Source organism: Hemiscyllium ocellatum, chromosome 2 (genome assembly GCF_020745735.1).
Source record: "Hemiscyllium ocellatum isolate sHemOce1 chromosome 2, sHemOce1.pat.X.cur, whole genome shotgun sequence".
NCBI lineage: Eukaryota > Metazoa > Chordata > Chondrichthyes > Orectolobiformes > Hemiscylliidae > Hemiscyllium > Hemiscyllium ocellatum.
Window position 1 is genome coordinate 8,570,566 of NC_083402.1, and position 23,269 is coordinate 8,593,834.

At 41.9% G+C, this 23,269-nt stretch overlaps 1 protein-coding gene across 4 annotated transcripts in view; it reads right to left on the reverse strand.

The window, feature by feature from the left end:
• Positions 1 to 18,404: 18,404 nt before the first annotated feature.
• The window catches only part of LOC132826608 (uncharacterized), a 45,409-nt gene continuing 40,544 nt past the window's right edge, over positions 18,405 to 23,269 (reverse strand). For all 4 annotated transcript variants that reach the window (XM_060842589.1, XM_060842581.1, XM_060842574.1 and 1 more), the window contains exon 12: positions 18,405 to 19,510. In XM_060842589.1, the coding sequence (XP_060698572.1) occupies positions 19,502 to 19,510 (9 nt within the window). In that variant the 3' untranslated portion in view covers positions 18,405 to 19,501. The remainder of the gene's footprint in view (positions 19,511 to 23,269) is intronic.

The following is a 23,269-nucleotide window of genomic DNA, read 5'->3' on the forward strand; positions in this document are numbered from 1 at the left end:
CCCAGATCGTTTATAAAAATGACAAACAGCAGTGGCCGCAAAACAGATCCTTGCAGTACACCACTAGTAACTGAACACTAGCACGAATATTTCCCATCAACCATCATCCTCTGTCCTCTTTCAGCTCGCCAATTTCTGATCCAAACCACTAAATCACCCTCAATCCTATGCCTCTGCATTATGTGCAATAGTCTACCGTGGGAAACCTTATCAAAGGCCTGACTGAAATACGTATACACCACATCAACCACTTTACCTCATCCACCTGTTTGGTCACCTTCTCAAAGAACTCAATAAGTTTTGTAAGGCACGACCTACCCTTCACAAGTCCATGTTGATTATCCCTAATCAACTTGTGCCTTTCCAGATGATTATAAATCCTATCTCTTATAACCTTTTTCAACACCTTACCTCCAACCAAAGTAAGGTTCACTGGTCTATAATTATCAGGGTTGTCTGTACTCACCTTCTTAAATAAGGAATTAGCATTTGCTATCATCTAGTTTTCTGGCACACTTCCTGTAGACAATGATGACATAAAGTTCAAAGCCAAAGGCTCTGCAATCTCCTCCCTGGCTTCACAGAGAATTCTAGGATAAATCCCATCCTGCCCTGGGAACTTATCTATTTTCACACTTTTCAGAATTGCTAACACCTCCTCCTTGTGAATCTCAATCCCATCTATCTAGTAGCCTGTGTCTCAGTAATCTCCTCAACAACGTTGCCTTTTTCCAGTGTGAATACTAACAAAAATATTCATCTAGTCCTTCTCCTATCTCCTCAGACTCCACGCATAATGTCCCACTACTGTTCTTGATTGGCCCTAATCTTTTTCTAGTCAATCTTTTATTCCTGATAAACCTATAGAAAGCTTCAGGGTTTTCCTTGATCATATGTGCCAAACTTGTGACTCTTGAGCACTCTAACTGAGCCTTCATGTCTCATCCTAACATAAGCCTTCTTCTTCTTCTTGACAAGAGATTCAACTTCCTTAATAAACCATGGCTCTCTTGCTCAACCCCTTCCTCCCTGCCTGACAGGTACATATTTATCAAGGATCCACACTTCAATTGTGCCCACCCCCAGCAGTTTCCTTACCCATCCTGTGCATTCTAAATCTTGCCTAATCACATCATAATTGCTTTCCCCCCAGCTGTAACTCTTGCCCTGTGGTACATACCTATCCCTACCCATCGCCAAAGTAAATATAACCTAATTGTGGTCACTATCACCAAAGTGCTCACCTACCTCCAAATCTAACAGCTGGCCAGGTTCATTACCCAGTACCAAATCCAATGTGGCCTCACCCCTTGTTGGCTTGTCTACACACTGTGTCAGGAAACCCTCCTGCACAAATGCTGAACCATCTAAAGTACTTTTACAGTGATATTTCCAGTCAATATTTAGTAAGTTAAGGTTCCCCATAACAACTACCATGTTACTCTCGCTCCTTGTCAGAATCATCTTTGCTATCCTTTCCTCTACATCTCTGGAATTGTTAAAATGCTGTCAGACACATGGCAAATACTGTCAATGCCCTGCACTGTTCCTAATATTTGCCCAGACATGGCAGACAAGGAAAAATTACTGACCCATTCTGTGGACAGGGACATGGACGTCCTGGTAGACAGGTAGTGCAGAGGCAAAATGTCTTTTTCACCCATGACAAGTAGAGGATGTCACCACACCAGAACTTGACCCAGGTCAGCGCAATCACAGCCACATAAAGGAATAGCCAGCACTGAAGGAAGAGGTAAGGAGCACATTCAGTGTGAATGAGACTTCAGTACAGCGAGAGAAAGGACAAGTGAGTGAAGTATGGAAATTTAATTCAGGTAGAAATTAGGTGCAAGGGGAGCCAGAGGCAATTTCACTAAGGTTTATTGCAAGAAGTAAACTTTCCAAAGTATGGTCATTTAAGCGGGCATTGGATAAGCATATGGAGGTTATTTGTAGGTTAGGTAGGCTTCGGTCGGCGCAACATCAAGGGCCGAAGGGCCTGTACTGCGCTGTATTTTTCTATGTCCTATGTTCTATAAGTGGGAGCGGATACAGAGTGTGGATCGAGAGGCCAACCTTTAATAAACCAGAGACAGAGAGACATCACAAACCACAGTATGCGCAATTCCAAGTAAGAAGCAATGGTGACCTAGACTCATGAACATGGTCAAGATTAGAGTGGTGCTGGAAAAACACAGCAGGTCAGGCAACATCCAAGGAAAATCAATGTTTCAGGCTTACGCCCTTCATCAGGAATGGTTGATGAAGGGCTCCTGCCCGAAACGTCGATTTTCCCGATCCTCAGATGTTCCAGTACTTTTCCAGCACCACTCTAATCTTGACTCTGATCTCCAGCATCTGCAATTCTCACTTTTGCCCTGGAGTCATGAACATATCTGGTCTTAAAATAAAAGTAAGGTCTTCATTGTTATTTTTAGCTTTCCTAAAAAAAAACTGGTTAATTATGACATTGATGCTGTGATTCCAATAAAATGTAAAGAGCAGAAAATTGAAAGCTTTTAATTTCTGAATGAAATCAGATAAGATATTGTTGGCAGGACAGAAGATGTGTTGCTGCTGCAGCATGTGGAAATTGCTGAACACCAGTGTGATCCAAGCGGAACACATCTGTGGTAAGTGTTTGCAGCTCAAGTTGAAGAACTGGAGTCTGGGCTGCAGACAATGCACCACATCAGGGTAGGGGAAGGTTACCTGGATACTTTGGTCTGGAGGGAGTTCATATCCCTCAGTCAAGGTAATTCAAATCTGATCTGTGATCAGGGACAGTTAGGTAAGAGCAGATAAGGCAGGTATGAGGATCCAGTGAGCTGCAATTGAGAAGCCTCATCCCCTGCAATTATCCAACAATAATGAGGTTCTAGCAAACTGGGTGAATTGACCATAGCACTTGGTGCAGTGAGCCATTCAAGCACTGGGAGGAAACAGAAATATAGTAATGGTAGAGAGCTATATAATTGCAGGGATAGATGCTGTGCTCTAGAGCCATTGCTGTGAGTCCAAAAGGCTATACTGTTTAGAGATGGAGAAGAACATGAGGAGGGATCAAGCTGTCATCATCCACATTGGTACTAGCAACATTGATCAGACTAGAGAGGAAGTTCTGCTGAAAGAATGTTATCAGTTAGGAGTTAAATTAAAAGGCGGAACTTCTAAACTTCTAGATTACTATCCGAGCCATGGACAAACTGCATAGGGTAAACAGTGTCAAGACATTACCTGCATGACCCAAAGATTGGTGTGGGTGGAATGGGATTTAGTTCCAGGGTGACTGACACCAGTACTGGAGTAGCAGCGAGCTGTAGTATAGGTTGGGGGGTGGTGGAGGTGGATGATGGTGTTGGAACAATGTCCTAGTACTCCTGGACCACAGAGAGAACTTTGAGCTAATTAGAGACAGGGAGAACTTGAAAAAGCAATAAGACATGGGAGTGTTATAGGGTAGCTATTAGATGTAAGGACTGTGCCTTCTTATATTTGCTTCTTCAAACATTGTGGAGATTGGCAGTTGTTGGTGTTGAGTACTGATGCCATCCTTGTGGGGGATGCTGGTGTAGAGTGCGGAAACGTCCATTGTGACGAAGAATGTTCCCGGTTTGACTGGTCTGTGGGTGCTGAGTTTCTGGAAGAAATCCATAGTGTCACGACAGAAGCTGGAGATCCCCTGTACAATAGGTTTCAACATGTCTTCCACATAGCCAGAGAGATTCTCACATACGGCCCCATTGCCCGTCACGATGGGACGTCCTGGTGTGTTGGCTTTGTGTACCTTTGGAAGGCAGTAGAAGTCACCTACACGAAAGGTATGTGGGATGAGGGTGCATAGGGAACTCTGAAGGACTGGATCCAAAGTTCTGATCAGCGTGTTTAATTCACGGGTGTGTTCTTTGGTCGGATCAGCTGGTAGTTGTCTGTAGTGTTCCTGGTTGTTCACTTGTCGGTGAACTTCCTTGCAGTAATCTGTTCTATTCTGAATGACAATAGCTCCTCTTTTATCTGCTGGTTTGATGACAATGTTGTGATTGGTTTTGAGAGCCTGGATGGCATTGCGTTGTGACTGGGTGATGTTTTGCCCTACCTTGTGGGTAAGGCTGATGAATCTGGCATTTATATATTTCCTGACAGTTTGAGCACACATGTCAAGCCCAGGGCAGTGGCCCTCCGGTGGGGTCCATGTTGACACCTTCTTTGGTCGCTCCTCTACAGATCCCTGTGATGACTGTTCTAGTTCATCAGTGGGCTCAGTGGGACTGCTAGCACCTTGAAAGAATTCCCGGAGTCTCATTCGTCTGATGAACTCCTCTGTGTCTGCTGCCAAAACCAATGGGTCCATTTTGGTGGTCGGGCAGAAGTTGAGACCCCTACTCAGGACTTCAATCTCTTCAACCCAATGGCCCACATCCAAGGATATTAAAAGAAGTGGCTGCAGGGGCAGTAGGGTCAAAGCATTCCAGAGTACACTGCATTCCAGGGGAGTTCCAGCAGATTGGAAAACTGTGAATGTGACCCCCCCCACCCACACCCCTTTCAAGAATAGAGGAAGACAAAGCATTAAATTATAAAGACAAAGAGAAAAATCAGCACTATACAGAAACTAAAAACTTTTTGCCCCTAAGCAACACATATCCCCCTATTCATCCATCCAGATGTCTCTTCAACATTGCTATTATAGCCCTTATCACCTCCGCTGGCTGCACATTCCAGGCATTTACTGCCTTCTGTGCAAAAAAATCTACCTCTCACATCTCCTTTCAACTCTCCTCCTAAGCCCTTAAACCTATGTCCCCCTAGTAACTGATATTTCTACCCTGGGAAGAAGACTCTGTGCCTCTCATCATTTTGTGAACTTCTTTCAGGTCACCCCTGAAGGTTTGTCCAATCTCTCCTGATAGCTAAAACCCTCCAAGCCGGGCAACACTCTGGAAAACATTCTCTCTACCCTTTCTGGTGTTTCCACATTCTTCTGGCAGTCTGCTAACCAGAACTGTACACAATATTCCAAATGCAGCCCAACTAACTATCTGTAAACTGCAAAATGACTTGCCGATTTTTATATTCTTGAGTCCTGACCAATGCAGGCAAACGTGCCACACACTTTCTTGACCATCCTTATTCAATTGTGTTGTTATTTTCAGAGAACTGTGGACCTATATGCCTAAATCCCTCTGTGTGTTAAAGCTTCAAAGGGTTCCTTTATTTACTGTATACATCTCTCCTGCAATAGACCTTCTAAAATGTGTCACCTCACATTTGTCCAGATTATATTAATGAGTTAACAGCACAAATACATGCAAATGGTTATGGTTTGGTGGCAATTACTAAGACATGGTTGCAGGGAGATAAGTTTGGGAATTGAAGATCTAAGAGTACTCAGTGCTTCAGAGAGGTTTCCAAAAAAAAAGAGGTGGTGTCCTTTTTAATAAAGGAGAAGATCAGTACTACAGTAAGAAATGATGAGAAATGCAGTGAGAAATCAGCACTGGAATCTGCCTGTAAGAAATAGCAAGGGAAAGAAGTCCCTGGTGGGAGTCCTCAAACACGAGTCACACAGTGGGGCACAGCATAATGTGATGGCACTTTGCCTTTAAAAGAGATGTGCTCTGTTCTGTTCCTCTTGCAGAGTGTTGTAGTCACCCTGATACCAAGATGCCTTCACCGGGCAAGCAGAATAAATTGTTTTGCTTTTTTTAAAAAAAAAATGAGACAAAAGAATCATGAGTGTGCAGGGCCAGGGTTCACACAAGCCCAAGAAGGTTTTTAATTTTACTTTTGGCTAGTTAAAGGTTTTCTGCTGGCTGCTGAAACCAAAAGCTTGAGTTTTCTGCTGTGAGAGTCTTAGACAGTGAGACTTCATCTTAAAAATCAAAAGGGGCAGATGGTTTCTTTCAAGATTTCAGTCTGCTAGACTAGAGAAAGATAATGCCTGAGAATAAAACTGTTTTATTAAATTGCCTTGGCAAGGGTGCATTTATGGGATGTACCAATATTGGAACACTTAATGATATATTATCTTGTTAAGTATTTAAATAAAGTTAGAGCTATGTCAGTTTTTTTTGTATCTAACTGTGTTGTCAGAATAAAGTGTGTTTGCTTCAAACCTAGCGGTGAACCAATCAAATTACATCTGCAACACAGTGCATTATCCGTGTCTTTAAATAATATAAAAGTCAGTGCCTAGGCTTTCTCTTTACTACATTTTGGTGGGGTGGTGGGGTGGTGGGGTGATCTGGTCTGGTCCATAACAAAACTGGGGGCTTGTGTACAATCAAAATCTCTAATTCTATGTTGGGTTTAGGATTATTGGACTTTGGGTGTTGCATCTGATTGGTTTAAGTAGAGTGTGGTTTGTGTAATAAAGGTTCTATCAATCATTAAGAGTTTCCTGCAGCTGCAAGAAGTCACTTGGGCGAGGCAAAGCTTTCTGAAGAGACAGGCAAATTAAAGTTGGAACTGCCTGTGTCTGTGCAGAAAAGGGAGATCATTGTAGCAACATTTCAGCATTTACAATTGCCTCGAATGCAATCAGGATAACTGGTAATGATTAACATTCAATTGCAAATGGAGCAGATTGAATCAGAGGCGATGGCAATGGAGAAAAGAGAGGGCTAATTGCAGCAGAACGAAGAACAAAAGAATTACAACAACCTGACTATGAAAACAAAATGAAACAAGTTTAGTTCTGATTGAAAGCGGAAGGAAAAGAAAAGGACAGAATAGCCCAATCAGAAGAAAGGGATAAAGAGAGAAATTTTGATTTCAGAAGTTGGCATTGAAAAGTGAAAGTCATAGAGTCACAGAGTCATACAGCACGGAAACAGACTGGAGGCGGCCCTTCAGTCTAACCAGTTCATGCCGAAAATAATCCCCAACTAAACTAATCCCACCTACCTGCTCCTGGCCACATCCCTCCAAAGCTTTCCTATCCATATATTTACCAAAAAGATCGACTTACAATGGCAGAGGTAAATGTAAACGGTGGGAGCAGTTATGAGGACAGTGATGGACAGTGAACCCATTGTAGCCAAAAGTCTGGTGGGTATCTGTTTAAATGTGTTCAAACATTGTTAAGGTTCAACGGGAAGGATGTAGAAATCTTTTCCATTTCCATAAGACCATAAGACATAGCAGCAGAAATTAGGCCATTCGGCCCATCAAGCCTGCTCCGCCATTCGATCATGACTGGTAAGTTTCTCAACCCTGTTCTCCTGCTTTGTCCCCATAACCCTTGATACCCTTGATACTCAAGAATCCATCTATTTCTGTCTTAAATATATTCAATGACCTGGCCTCCACAGCCTTCTGTGGCAATGAAACAGCCAGTGACTATGTGGTAATTGTTGATCCAAACAAATTTGGTAGGTAGAGCTGGTCAAGTGTTTACATCACTATCAGACGGGGTCCCTGGGAAGTATCATGAAATGAAAAAAAAAGTCTATACGAACTAGTGCCAGAAGCCTGCAGACAACATTTTAGGAAGCTAAGGAGAGAACTTGGTCAAATGTACACGATATGTGAAAAGATCAAAACAGAGTTATTTTGATAGGTGGATATTTACATTGAAAATAGTCCAAACCTATGACAGTCTTAGAGGGCCTGTTATTTTGGAGTGGTTCAAAAGTTCACTGCCTGAAGTAGAGACAACTCATGCTGAAGAGCAGAGAATTAAAACTGCAAGGTTAGCAGCAGAATTGGCAACTGATTAGGAGTTGGTTCATAAATCAAAGTTTGACTTCTAACCAGAATTGATCAGGGACCTCGAAGTGAAGGAGCCATTAGGAGGTAGTGACCATAATATAAGAAGCTTCAATCTGCAATTTGAAAGGGAGAGGGTACAATCGGTAGTGACAATATTTCAGTTGAATCAAGGGAACTATGGAGCTATGAGGGAGGAGCTGGCCAAAGTTCAGTGGTGCAATACCTTAGCAGGGATGACAGTGGAGGAACAATGGCAGATATTTCTGGGTATAATGCAGAAGATGCAGGATCAGTTCATTCCAAAAAGGAAGAAAGATCCTATGAGGAGACAGGGGTGGCCATGGCTGACGAGGGAAGTTAAGAAACATATAAAGTCAAAAGAGAAAAAGTATAACATAGCAAAGATGAGTGGGAAAACGGCCTACTGGGAAGCTTTTAAAGAACAACAGAGGATTACTAAGAAGGAAATACGCAGAGAAAAAAATGAGATACAAAGGTAAACTGGCCAAAAATATAAAGGAGGATAGTAAAAGCTTTTTTTAGATATGTGAAAGGAAAAAAATGGTTAAGACTAAAATTGGGCCCTTGAAGACAGAAACAGGGGAATATATTACGGGGAACAAAGAAGTGGCAGAAGAGTTGAATTGGTACTTCAGATCTGTGTTCACTGGGGAAGACACAAGCAATCTCCCTGAGGTAACAGTGGCTGAAAGACCTGAACTGAAGGGAATTTATATTTGCCAGGAATTGGTGTTGGAGAGACTGTTAAGTCTGAAGGTTGATAAGTCCCCAGGGCCTGATGGTCTACATCCCAGGGTACTGAAGGAGGTGGCTCGAGAAATCGTGGATGCATTAGTGATTATTTTCCAGAATTTGATAGATTCAGGATCAGTTCCTGTGGATTGGAGGGTGGCTAATGTTGTACCACTTTTTAAGAAAGGTGGGAGAGAGAAAGCAGGAAATTATAGACCAGTTAGTCTGACCTCAGTGGTGGGAAAGATGCTGGAGTCAATTATAAAGGATGAAATTACGACACATCTGGATAGTAGTAACAGGATAGGTCAGTCTCAGTATGGATATATGAAGGGGAAATCATGCTTGACTAATCTTCTGGAATTTTTTGAGGATGTAACTCTGAAGATGGACGAGGGAGATCCAGTAGATGTAGTGTACCTGGACTTTCAGAAAGCCTTTGATAAAGTCCCACATAGGAGGTTAGTGAGCAAAATTAGGGCGCATGGTATTGGGGGCAAAGTACTAACTTGGATTGAAAATTGGTTGGCTGACAGGAAACAAAGAGTAGTGATAAACGGCTCCCTTTTGGAATGGCAGGCAGTGACCAGTGGGGTACCGCAGGGATCAGTGCTGGGACCGCAGCTTTTTACAATATACATTAATGATATAGATGATGGTATTAATAGTAACATTAGCAAATTTGCTGATGATACAAAGCTGGGTGGCAGGGTGAAATGTGTGGAGGATGTTATGAGATTACAGGGTGACCTGGACAGGTTAGGTGAGTGGACCAATGCATGGCAGATGCAGTCTAATGTGGATAAATGTATGGTTATCCACTTTGGTGGCAAGAACAGGAAGGCAGATTACTACCTAAATGGAGTCAAGTTAGGTAAAGGGGCAGTACAAAGAGATCTGGGTGTTCTTGTACACCAGTCAATGAAGGTAAGCATGCAGGTATAGCAGGTAGTGAAGAAGGCTAATAGCATGCTGGCCTTCATAACAAGAGGGATTGAATATAGAAGCAAAGAGATTCTTCTGCAGCTGTACAGGCCCCTGGTGAGACCACACCTGGAATATTGTGTGCCGTTCTGGTCACCAAATTTGAGGAAAGACATTCTGGCTATTGAGGGAGTGCAGCGTAGGTTCACGAGGTCAATTCCTGGAATGGCGGGACTATCTTATGTTGAAAGATTGGAGCGACTGGGCTTGTATACCCTTGAGTTTAGAAGACTGAGAAGGGATCTGATTGAGACGTATAAGATTATTAAAGAATTGGACACTCTGGAGGCAGGAAACATGTTTCAGTTGATGAGTGAGTCCTGAACCAGAGGACACAGCTTAAAAATAAGGGGTAGGCCATTTAGGACAGAGGTGAGGAGAAACTTCTTCACCCAGAGAGTGGTGGGTGTGTGGAATGCTCTGCCCCAGAAGGCAGTGGAGGCCCAGTCTCTGGATTCGTTTAAGAAAGAGTTGGGTAGAGCTCTCAAGGATTGTGGAATCAAGGGTTATGGAGATAAGGCAGGAACAGGATACTGATTAAGGATGATCAGCCATGATCATAATGAATGGTGGTGCAGGCTTGAAGGGCAGAATGGCCTATTCCTGCACCTATTGTCTATTGACATCAACTTCAATTTTTGAATGCTAGAAATTGAGGAAATGAGAAATCTTCGAGTGGTAAGGGAAAAAGGGATCTCACTGAAGGCAGTAAAGAGTTTGCCATAGGTTTCGAAAGAAACCCATGAGGAAGGAAGATTAGTAAAAAAGCACAGGTGTTCTCACTGAAATAAAGTAGGATACATCAAGTCACAGTGATGGTGGTTTGGAAAAGCACTGGGTAGACTAATGTGAGAAAATAAGAGCAAGTGGAGTCTGTTAAAGTCATAAAGGAAAGCATAGATGAAGTAAAGGAACTGCAAAGAACCTACAGCCTGGTTAGGGTTGATTAATAAGCAAGTACTAGATAGAGTCATTGGGTCATACAGTATGGAAAGAGACCCTTCGACCCAACCAGTCCATGCTGACCATAATGCCAAACTAAACTGGTCCCACCTGCCTGTGCTTGACCCTGATTCCTCCAAACATGTCCTATTCATATACTTGCATAAATATCTTTTAAAATTTGTTATTGTAGCCACATCCACCACTTCCCATGAAAGTTCATTCCACACCCAAAATACTATCTGTGAGAAAAATTGCCTCTCATGTCTTTAAATCATTCTCCTCAGACTTAATAAATACGCCCGTATCATGAAACCCCCCACCGCAGGGAAAAGACACCTGCTATTCATCTTATCTATACCCCTCATTAGTTTATAAACCTCAATCTCTCACGTCTCAACCTCCTAATCTCCAGCGAAATAAGTCCCAGCCTTTCCAATCTTCTTTACAACTCAAACCATCCATTCCCAGCAACATCCTGGTAAATCTCTTTTGAACCTCTTCAACTTTATAATATCCTGTCTATAACAGGGCGATCTGAACCCCACACCTTATTGCAGAAAAGCCCTCACCAATTTCCTATACATCCTCAACATTAAGTCCCAACTCCTATATTCAAATGGTCTGAGCAATGAAGACAAGCATGTTAAATGCCTCCTTAACCACCCTGTCGATATGTGATGCAAACTTTAAAGAATTATGTAGGTCAACCCCGATATCTCTGTTCTACGACACTCCCCAAGATCTCTTTAAATAATTCATTTGCATAAATAAGGTTTACTCATGTAAGAAAGCATAGGTAAACATTTTACAAAATACTAAGAAATATTTTAAGAGATATAGGAACAAGTGAGAGATGGGAAGATATGTAATTTAGAAAGATTATTGAATTCATGGTGAGAAGAATAGTGTTCTTTATATAAGTTGGAGAGTCTAGTGAAGACTGGGGAACTGGCTGTAGGAATAACAGAGAAGTTCTCTGTTCTGGGAATACAATTTATCCTTGATAATGATATAGTTAGATCACAGGTGGAAGTGGTGCCTACTGTGATTGAAAATCAGACAACTGAGGTGTTCCAGGAAGTACGTCCTGGGATTTTTCCTGACTGCGTGGTAATAGAGTCACAAAGCTACAGGTTGAAGTAGAAGGAGAAATCAAAGAATAAAGATACGGGAGTTGTGGATCAATTAGAGTCATAGAGTCGTTGAGATGTACAGCACGGAAACATATCCTTCCGTCCAACTTGTCCATGCCGACCAGATATCCCAACCCAATCTAGTCCCACCTGCCAGCACCCAGCCCATATCCCTCCTATTCATATACTCATCCAAATGCCTCTTAAATGTTACAATTGTATCAGCCTCCTCCACGTCCTCTGGCAGCTCATTCCATGCACATACCACCACCCTCTGCGTGAAAAAGTTGCCCCTTAGGTCTCTTTTATATCTTTCCCCCCTCACCTTAAACCTATGCCTTCTAGCTCTGGACTCCTCCACCCCAGGGAAAAGACTTTGTCTATTTATCCTATCCATGCTTTTCATAATTTTATAAACCTATATAAGGTCTCCCCTCAGCCTCCAACACTCCAGGGAAAACAGACCCAGTCTTTTCAATCTCTCCCTATAGCTCAAATCCTCCAACCCTGGCAACATCCTTGTAAATCTTTTCTGAACCCTTTCAAGTTTCACAACATCATTCCAACAGGAAGGAGACCAGTATTGCACACAATATTCCAACAGTGGCCTAACCAATGTCCTGTACAGCCGAAACATGGCCTCCCAACCCCTGTACTCAATACTCTGACCAATAAAGGAAAGCATACCAAATGCCTTCTTCACTATCCTATCTACATACAACTCCACTTTCAAGGAGCTATGAACCTGCTCTCCAAGGTGACTTTGTTCAGCAACACTTCCTCAGACCTTACCATTAAGTGTATAAGTCCTGCTAAGATTTGGTCTCCCAAAATGCAGCACCTCAAATTTATCTGAATTAAGCTCTATTTGCCACTTCTCAGCCAATTGACCCATCTGATCAAGATCCTGGTGTAATCTGAGGTAACCCTCTTCGCTATCCACTACACCTCCAATTTTGGTGTCATCTGCAAACTTACTAACTGGACGTATTATGCTCCCATCCAAATCATTTAGGTAAATGGCGAAAAGTAGTGAACCAGTACCGACCCTTGTGGCACTCCACTGGTGACAGGCCTCCAGTCTGAAAAACAACCCTCCACCACCACCCTCTGTCTTCTACCTTTGAGTCAGTTCTGTTCCAAATAGTTAGTTTTCCCTGTATTCCGTGAGATCTAACCTTGCTAATCAATCTCCCATGTCAAACTGAAGTCCAAATAGATCACATCTACTGCTCTGCCCTCATCATTCCTCTTTGTTACTCCCTCAAAAAACTCAATCGAGTTTGTGAGACATGATTTCCCACAAACAAAGCTATGTTGACTATCCCTAATTAGTCCTTGCCTTTGAGCCAATTCTCCCTGTATTCCATGAAATCCAACCTTGCTAACCAGTCTCCCATGGGGAACCTTGTTGAACATCTTACTGAAGACCATATTATCAGAAACTATATTTGACCAAATGGTTGAGAAAGAAACAAGAACAGGTGAAGGCCAAATTGTACATTTTTAGGAAAAAAAAATAGAAAGATGGAAAGATAAAGCAGTTCTATCAAAAAGCCTATGCAGAAGGAGTATCAAAGTGAACCCCTGTATTCTCCCTGTATCTGCGTGGATTTCCTCTTAATGCTCCGGTTTCCTCCCATAGTCCAAAGATATGCAGGTTACGTGAATTGGCTAAAAAATTATCTAAAAAATAAAGTCTTGATTAGAAAAATGGAGAACCATCACATGTTCAGGCAAATGAAAAATGGGCAGAGGTTCATCAAGTTGTATTCCTGGTAGGTTGCAGAAAGAAGGTGTTGAGGGTAGCACGATTTTCCAGTAGGAGGTCATTTGTGAATAAGAGAAACTCAAACCAAAATACAAAAACATTTTTATTGGCCTTGTCTTATCATAAATGTCACATAGTTGGAAAACCTCAGACTGTGATAAAACCAACATATTCCAACATTTGATGAACCTTTTCCAAGAGCCTTAGTTGATTGTATGGGATCCCTACCTAAAACAAAAAGTGGGAATCAATATTAGCTGATCATGTATTTACTAGATTTCTAGAGGCCATTTCATTATGCAATATTACAACTAATAGAATTGGAGAAGAGTCTCTCAATTTTTTTAAAACAGATACAGACTACCCACAGAGATACAATGGATCGAGGATCAAATTTTGCATTGAAATTATTCAAGGAAAAATGGATAGCTTGGTCATAAAACAATTTAAATCAACTGCTTGCCATCCAGAATCACAGGAAGCATTAGAATAATGGCAACAAACTTTAAATACTACGTTGAGGGGCTAGAATAAAGACTATCCAAAGGATTGGGTTCAAGGAATTCCATTTGTGCATTTTGCAAATAGGGTTGCACCTAATGAATCAACAAAATTTAGTCCATTTGAATTAGTCTCTGGGCATGAGTTGAGAGGATGACACAAATCAATTATGAAAAACTGGGTGAGTCAGAGTTCAGAGAGCATATGTTTGGACTATGTATCAAATGTAGGGAGAGACTAAATACAGCGGGTGCATTGGCTAGATAGCATTTAACAGTAGCACATCAGGCAACGAAAGAGGAAGCAGAGAAGAGATCAAATTCATAGTGGAGATAAAGTATTAGTATTACTCCCAGTGAAAGGTGTACCGTCAGGGGAAGATTTAGTGGGCCTTATCAAATCGAAAAGAAATTGGGTGAGGTGAGTTATTTGATAAGAATGCCAGACAGAAGGAAAACTCACAGAGTGTGCCATGTAAATATATTGAAATGGTATTTTGATAAAGAATGAAAGCAAAAGGTGAATGTGTTATTTGTTACAACTCAGAGTGAAGAACCAAATCCAAATGGTTTTGAAATTATGACAATGAGGATGTTTCAGAATTTGGAATAAATCATTCAGCTACCATCCAGTGGAAAGAGTTACTACAATCACATGAAAATATAAGTGGGAATAAGCTGGGAAGTACTAAACAGATTATGCATGAGATAGATATAGGAAATGCTGTTCCAATTAAGCAACATCCCTATGGGCTTAATTCTCTAAACTTGGTATAGAATCTAAAAAAAGTTTGAAAGTATGCTTAATTGAAGTGTGTTGCAGTGAATGGAACTCGTCCATGGAGATGTTATCAAAACCAGATGGCACCAAACGATTGTATGGGGCCTATCAGAAAGTCAATGTTTAATTTGAAATCCAACTTGTACCCTATTCCATGATTGGAAGACTGTATTGAGAAAGTGGGACAAGCAATTTACATTTCTATGCTGGACTTACTCAGACGGCACTGACAAATGTCTTTAACTGCAAGGGTGAAGGAAATTTTAGCTTTCATGACATTGAGTGGACAGTTCCAGTTTAAAGTCATGCATTTGGTGTGAAGAATGTGCCAGCCACATTTCAAATCGATAAGGTCATTTCATGATTGCCCAATTGCATGGTATACACAGACAATCTGGTGATTTTTATACACACATGGAAGGAACATTTGGAGCATCTAGCAGAATTGTTTGATTGACTTCAGGAGGCAGGTTTTGTGATAACCTTAGTTAAGATTGAGCTCACAAAAACCCAAGAAATTCCAATGCTATACCGTTGGACACTGACACATGGCCTCGAGGGATGTTTATTGGGGAGTTTCCCATACCACTGGCAAAGACAGAAATACTACAATTCCTGGCCCTGATTGGTTTTACCAAAAATATTAACCTAATCTTAGAAGCATGGTTGCTCCAAAGGCTGAGCTGTTGAAGAAGTGTGAAAATTTTCAATGGACGGATGAGTGTCAGAATTCATTTGACTGCCTGAAAGCTGTATTGACCACCATCCTGGTGTTGGCAACACCCAATTATGCAAAGCTGTTCAAGGTGATATGAATGATATGGACGTCGCTGCTGTACCTTACAGGAAGACAAGTATAGAGAGACATATTGGACACTTTTCCAGAAAGTTGAATGTTCTTCAGAAGAAATATCCCACCACTGAGAAATAAACCTTAAGTTTGGTGTTGGCATAGAAACATTTCAACATTTATATTGTGAGTAATGTACCTGAGATGATTGTGTATACTGATCATAACCCCTGAACATCTTTGGAAAAATTTAAGGATAAAAATGCCAAACTATTTAGATGAAGTTTATTGTTACAGCCATTCAATTTGAAAATTATACAAGTGGCAGGCTGAGAACATGTAATTGCTGATGCATTGTCACTAATTTGATGAAGGAAGATGAAGATGTTCAGTGATGGAAGAAATGGTCGGAAATGGGCAGTGTTATTGAATGCTTTCATGTTTAGAGTTTTGTTTTTTTTATATATATATATATAAAAAATGTAGAGTACTAATAGCATGATACTAATGGCTTAGAAAATGAAGCCATCTTTGTATATTGATAAGTGTTTTTTTTAAAGGGGGTGGTGGGGACGTGTGATGGTACTGTGCTTTTAAAAGAGTTGTGTTCTGTCCTGTTTCTCTTGCAGAGGGTTGTGGTCTCCATGATGTAGAGGTATCTGTTCCAGACAGAGTAAATCACTTCAGGTTTTTGTAAAAATTAGATAAAAGAATAATGAGTGGGCCGGGTCAGGGCTTACATAAGTTCAGGAAGGATTTTAGTTCTCCTTTCAGTCAGTTAAAGGTTTTCTGTTGGGTGCTGAAGCCAGAAGCTTGAGTTCTCTGCTTTGAGAGTCTTAGACAGTGAGGTTTCATCTGAAAAATCAAAGGGGGCAGATAGTTTCTTTCAGGATTTCAGTCTGCGGGACTAGAGAGTAAAACTGTTTTGTTAAATTGCCTTGCCAAGGGTGAGTTTATGGGATGCTGCCTTTATTGGAACAGTTACTGATTGGTGGTTAAATCATATATTATCTTATTAAATATTGTGCCAGTTCTTCTTTTCATTTGCATTTTAACTGTGCTGCAAGAACAAGGCTTACAGTCTAATGGCAGAACAATTAAATTGTATTTGGAACTCAATGCCATACACTTGGCCTTTAAACAAATAGTTCTGAGGAAGGGTCAGCAGACCTGAAACATTAACTTTGATTTCTCTTCATAGATGCTGCTAGACCTGCTGAGTTTTGCCAACATTTCTGTTTCTGATTTACGGCATCCGCAGTTCTTTCAGATTTTAGCAGTTAACTAATCTACTGGAGTTCTTTGAAGATGTAACAAGCAATATGGATAACTGGGAATCCTGTAGATGTAGAAAGCATTTGAGAAGGTGGCACAAAGATCAACTTGCCAGGTAAGATCACATAGGGTTAGGAGAAATTGGTTACTTTGGATAGAGCTGAAAATGTGTTGCTGGTTAAAGCACAGCAGGTCAGGCAGCATCCAAGGAACAGGAAATTCAACGTTTCGGGCCAGAGCCCTTCATCAGGAATGAGGAGAGGGTGCCAGGCAGGCTAAGATAAAAGGTAGGGAGGAGGGACTTGGGGGAGGGGCGATGGAGATGTGATAGGTGGAAGGGGGTCAAGGTGAGGGTGATAGGCTGGAGTGGGGTGGGGGCGGAGAGGTCAGGAAGAAAATTGCAGGTTTGGAGGAGGGTGCTGAGTTCGAGGGAACCGCCTGAGACAAGTTGGGGGGAGGGGAAATGAGGAAACTGGAGAAATCTGAGTTATCCCTTGTGGTTGGAGGGTTCCCAGGCGGAAGATGAGGCGCTCTTCCTCCAACCGTCGTGTTGTTATGTTCTGCCGATGGAGGAGTTCAAGGACCTGCATGTCCTCGATGGAGTGGGAGGGAGGGTTAAAGTGTTGAGCCACGGGGTGGTTGGGTTGGTTGGTCCGGGCGTCCCAGAGGTGTTCCCTGAAGTGTTCCGCAAGTAGGCGGCCTGTCTCCCCAATATAGAGGAGGCCACATCGGGTGCAGCAGATGCAATAGATGATGTGTGTGGAGGTGCAGGTGAATTTGTGGCGGATATGGAAGGATCCATTGGGGCCTTGGAGAGAAGTAAGGGAGGACGTGTGGGCGCAAGTTTTGCATTTCATGCGGTTGCAGGGGAAGGTGCCGGGAGTGGAGGTTGGGTTTGTGGGGGGTGTGGACCTGACGAGGGAGTCACGAAGGGAGTGGTCTTTGCGGAACGCTGATAGGGGAGGGGAGGGAAATATATCCCTGGTGGTGGGGTCCGTCAGGATCATCCAACTACATCAAGATTAGGCAAGACCATTCAGCCCATTGAGCCACTGCAAAAAAAAATTCCTTGAGAGGTGGATGTCGCTGGCCATTTCCTGAAAAAGTAGATGCAGAGGAGATGGTTTCCATGGCTGGAGATATAAGGATAGAGGGGAGAGCATGTATTTTTTTTCCTGGGATGTTGGTGTCACTGGCTGAACCAACGAGTATTGCCTATCCCTAACTGCCCTTGAGAAGAGGGTGAGTCGTTGCCTTTTTGAACTGTTGGTTTGTAGGTAGACCCACAATGCTGTTAGAGAGGAAATTCCAGGATTTTAATGCAGCAACATTGGAGGAACGGTGAATATATCTCCACGTCAGGATGGTGAGTAGCTTGGTGGGTCTGTGGTGGTGGCTGCGCTCGGAGCGAGGATTTCTGGCTGCGGTAGGCCCAGACCGTGGACCTGCTGGTTGCCGGCTGTGGCAGCGATGGTGTTTAGAGCGGGGACTCATGGCAGAGGCAGGTCCCTGCAGCGGAGGCATTGCATAGATCAGGGTCTCCTGGCTGTGACGTGCCTGAAGCATGGACTCTTCGCAGGGCTGTTGTCGCTGGTCCTGGAGCAGTAACTACCCTGCAAAATCTCTAGATCTGTGTCTGAAGACCCCCACCCCGTTCAGAAGATGAACTCTATTTATTTAATTTCATTTTATTCTTCTTGTAACTGAAAATGGCACATAATTATGGTAACAAAACACTTTTGACTGTATCTTTCCAGATATATATGATGATAAATAACTCAAGTAACTTGCAAAAGTGGTGTTCCCATCCAATTGTTGTCTTTGTTCTCCTAGATGGTAGTGGTCACAAATTTGGAAAGTAATGCCAAAGGAGACTTAGTCTTTCTCATTAAACAGAAGTTTCAGAAGTTCTCACTGACATGAAATGTTAACTCCTTTCCTCCCTTTACAAATTCTACCCTGTTCCTTAAGTATTTCCAGAATTGAGCTTTTGAATACTCAAATTGCAGAGATGGGGTGATACATGCTCAGGTTTTTGCTAAAGGTGACTAAACAGACTGCGAATGTCACAATGGTTGTCATTCATTTACCGAAGCAGGGAGCTGGGGTCAGTCTGTTTTCCAAAATGTTTATTTCCACTTCATAGTTCAACACAAAATTCAGTCTGCTCTTTCCCTTTACTGGGAATACTAAAAAACACAACCTTTAAATATGAGAATCCACTGTGCTCTATTTCCTCTGGAGCATATCCTGATGTATTCTTAAAAAGACCATCAATCACAATATTGTCAGAACTCTTCAAACATTGTTACATTTTTATGAAATATTCAATAGATCCCAGCAGGACACTGGAGATGGTTGTTAAGTAGCAAGGTGGATGGGTATATTGTATATCAACTGTGTTTTATCATATGCAGCAGGAGGGCATTAAGTACCTCTTGAGGACATATGAAGAAATATCTGCTGAAAGTGAATATAGTTGCACTCGGAGGGAAATGCTTGAAATAGTTCACTCTGCAAATAAATTAATAATGACTTATTAAATGTTGGCTCCAGTTTCATCCTTCACCAGTTGGCTTTCTGGAATACGGTACGGTGCACATGAAATTAATGATATCTCTGATTAACCAGGATTGGAATTAATTAGTTATGTGAAGGCACGGTTTCAATAAGCAGTAACAGACTGGTTTGGACCAATTAAAATTTGATTCACTGGTGAAACTGATGGAGTTGGATTGATTTAGTGCTGGCAAACATTGGTTCATTGATATGTTGCAAGCTCCACTGGCACAGGTGATAGTTCAGGTCCTTAAAGAATGTCTCAGGTATTGAAGGCGCCTGTGAATCATTCCTGGCTCAGGTTATCTGTAAAGACATTTAATGGAAAGTAACTGAGATCTGAACAATTAATGAGCATTGGAACATGTTAACCATCCAGCCCCTCAATCCTGCTATATTGTTTAATTATATCCTGCTTGATTTATGCCTCAGCTCCATTTATCAATCACTGCTTCATAAACCTCAATACTGTTAACTCAACTCAAAACCAACTGATCTGTCCTGGAACTTTCAATTAACCCCAACATCCATTTTCGTTTTTTGGGGAGAAGTTTCAGATTTCCATACACCCTCTGAGAAAATTGTGTTTCTTGATTTTCCTTTTGAACGGCCTAGCTCCAATTTCAAGATCGTAGATTCATAGAATTGATGCAGCACAGCAGAAGAACCCAAAAATTTTCATTTTCATCCCTGAACGAGCAACTCCCATAGTCCCACAATGTTACCATTTCCCTGTAGACCTGAAAATCTTTCTCTTCAGGTAGTTATCCAATTCTATTTCAGGATTGAATCTGCCAGAACCACATTCTTGGGTTTGGAGATGCTGGTGTTGGACTGGGGTGTACAAAGTTAACAATCACACAACACCAGGTTATAGTCCAACAGGTTTATTTGGAAGCACTAGCTTTCTGATCTACGCTCCTTCATCAGGTGGTTGGACTATAACCTGGTGTTGTGTGATTTTTAACTTTGTAGACATTCTTGGGCAATGTATTCCAGATTCTGAACATGTGCTGCATATAGAAAGTTTTCCTCACAGCACTGTTGTTACTTTTGTCACGCACCTTAAACCAGTGTCCTCTAATTCTCAACCTTTTCAACAAAGGCAACTGCTTCTCCATATCACTTCTATTCAGGTGGCTCATGATTTGGAACATTGATGTCACAAGGAATTAAGGGCTACAATGAGAATGCTGGTAAGTGGAGTTGAAATGCCCATCAGCCATGATTGAATGGCGGAGTGGACTCAATGGGCCGATTGGCCTTACTTCCACTCCTATGTCTTATGGTCTTATGGTCTTATCCCAATCAAGTCTGCTGTAAATTGTTTCTTGTACAAGGAGAACAGTTCTGGTTTAACCATATATATGTGCATAATTCGAGTTTCTTAGCTCTGGAATCGTTCTTGTGAATTTTTTCTGCAACCTTTTTAATGCCTTCAGCTCCTTCCAAAAAAGTGTATTTCTTGGAACATACAAACAGACAAATTATGGCATCAGGAGACCGATGAGCACTGCAATCCTGCTCACCACTGAATAAGATCACGACTGGTGTGTTACTCCACATTCCCACCAAGCCTTTCACACTCTTCCTTATCAATCTCTGCCCTAAAAATAATCAATGACTTTGATTTCACAGCCTTTAGAGGCAGAGTTCAAATATCCCAATCCCCCTGAGAGAATGCATTTCTCATCTCAAACTTAAATCATAGAAGCGTTACGATGCAGAAGATCATCATTTGTCTCCTGTGTTTTCCGTGGATACCAATGTGATCCGAGCAAACACACCTGAAATAAGTGTTTGCTGCTTGAGGAACTTTGGATCCGAGTTGAGGAGCCAGAGTCTGAACTGTAAATACAGCACCATTTCAGGCTGGGCGAAAGTTAGAAACAAAAACAGAAATTGCTGGAAATGCTTTAGGAGATCTGGCAGCATCAGTGGAGAGAGATCAGAGTAAACGTTTCTGGTCAAGTGACCCTTTCCTCAGAACTGGTAACTAGGGGAAAGTTACCTGGACACTTTGATCCAGAAAACTGTCACATCCCTCAGGTTGGAGCATTCAAATCTGGACTGTGATTGGGGGACAGGGCAGCGTGACTGCTGGTGAGGCAGGTATGAGAACTTAGGGGTTATAATTGAAGATCCTTAGTCCTTAAAATCTGTTGCAAGGTTCTTACAAGCAGTGCAGATAAGAGCAGGACTGCAGGGATGATGAACAAAATGACCATGGCACTGTGGTAAGGGGAGTCACACCAGTTGGAGAAGAAACTAGGAATGTTGTTGGGGTAGGTGACACTATAATTAGAGAACAGACAATGTTTTCTGCAACCCTAAGCAGGAATCCAGAAGCCTGTCTAGTGTTACCTCCAACATTGGTAGCACTAGAAAGGAGATTTAGCTGAAAGACGTGGATCACTTAGGACCGAAATTGAAAAGTTGAATCTGCAATGCAATAAGCTCTGGATTACAAACTGAGCTATGGGCATCGGGTTTTAAAAAAAAGTCAAGGAGTCAAAAGTGTGGCTCAATGATTGGCATTTGGTGGAATGCACTTAGTTCATGAGGCACTGACGAACTGTAACTAGTAGTATGCCACAGAGACCAGTGCTGGGCTCACGTTTATTTGCAATGTATATTAAAGACTTAGATGAAAAAGGTAATGCATCAACGCCATGTTTGTGGATGGCACAACAATAGATGAGAAGGTAAGTGGTAGGCATGACCCAAAGAACCAGGGAGTGCTATAAAAATTTATTCTTGGCATCAAGACTGAAAACTTGAGAATGACAACTTTTGGGGTGGCAACCTTGCATAAACATCCTTATAGTGCAATTATTCATCTCCTTGGATCTAAACATACATACAGAGTGCCATCCTTTGTCAAAACACAAGAAATGGAGCTGCACCAGGCTGCATGATGCTCAAGTTTACAAATGATAATGTTTTGTATCACAGAATCCACATGCTTGGGCGGGGCCCCCTCCCAGCCTCTGATCGCCGGGTCCCAGAACGTGCTTAAGTAGGGCCTGTTCAGAGGCCCCAGTCACCAGATCCCAGAACGTGCTCAAGAAGGGCCTGTCACCAATACCTCACTGAAGCAACACTTTGAACATAAAGTGGAAAAAAAATACCAAAAAGAATGGAAATAAAGAAAAGCAGACAGAAGTGAATGAGGTCCAGAGCTCAAATGCAGCACTGCTACTCTGCTGCCATCTTTCACATGTTGTAAGATGGCATGCATTCCTTTAAGACTATATAACGTGAATTGAGGTAAATTTTTCAATGTTTTTGATAGCATCGATGTGGTGTAGAAAATTAGCCACACGTACTGCCTAATCGGGGTCTCTAAATTCTAATGTTGTTATTACATCTTGGACTTGAACAATACGCTTACTTGGCCTGGGCAGGGTTTGAAAACATCTTTGGCATTGCTGTTTGGATGGCTCATTTTTTACACACACTTGTGGGGAATTGTGTTGCACTTTGGGTGTCTTCGCACACATGGAATTTTTCCACATTTTAGCCTGATGTTCTCTTGGAGAACATAGCTTTTACACGTACCTGTACAAAATACTGGGCACAGTTTTTGTGGAAGAGATAATCCCCACCTTGTGAAAGGTTAGGTGGCATTGATGGAAGAGATAATCCCCACCTTGTCAAAGGTTAGGTGGTATTGATTGAAGAGATAATCCCCACCTTGTCAAAGGTTAGGTGGTATTGATTGAAGAGATATCCCTACCTTGTGAAAGGTTAGGTGGTATTGGTGGAAGAGATCATTCCCATCTTGTGAAAGATTAGGTGGCATTGATAGTCTTGTTGACGGTTACAATTGTTGTACCACAGTCAAGCACCAACATATGCTGATGACCATTCTAACCACTTTCACAACCGAGGCAATGTCCAGTTCCATGAATCTCTCAGTTAAGTTAGCTTCAATGAAGTTTAATTCCATGCTTTTATATCAAAATTGGTCAATTAATTTGTTGATATTTTCATATGGCTGCTGACAGTATGACATGAGCTCAAACCTACAAATCCACAAGTTGACTTGGATCTTAAGCTGAT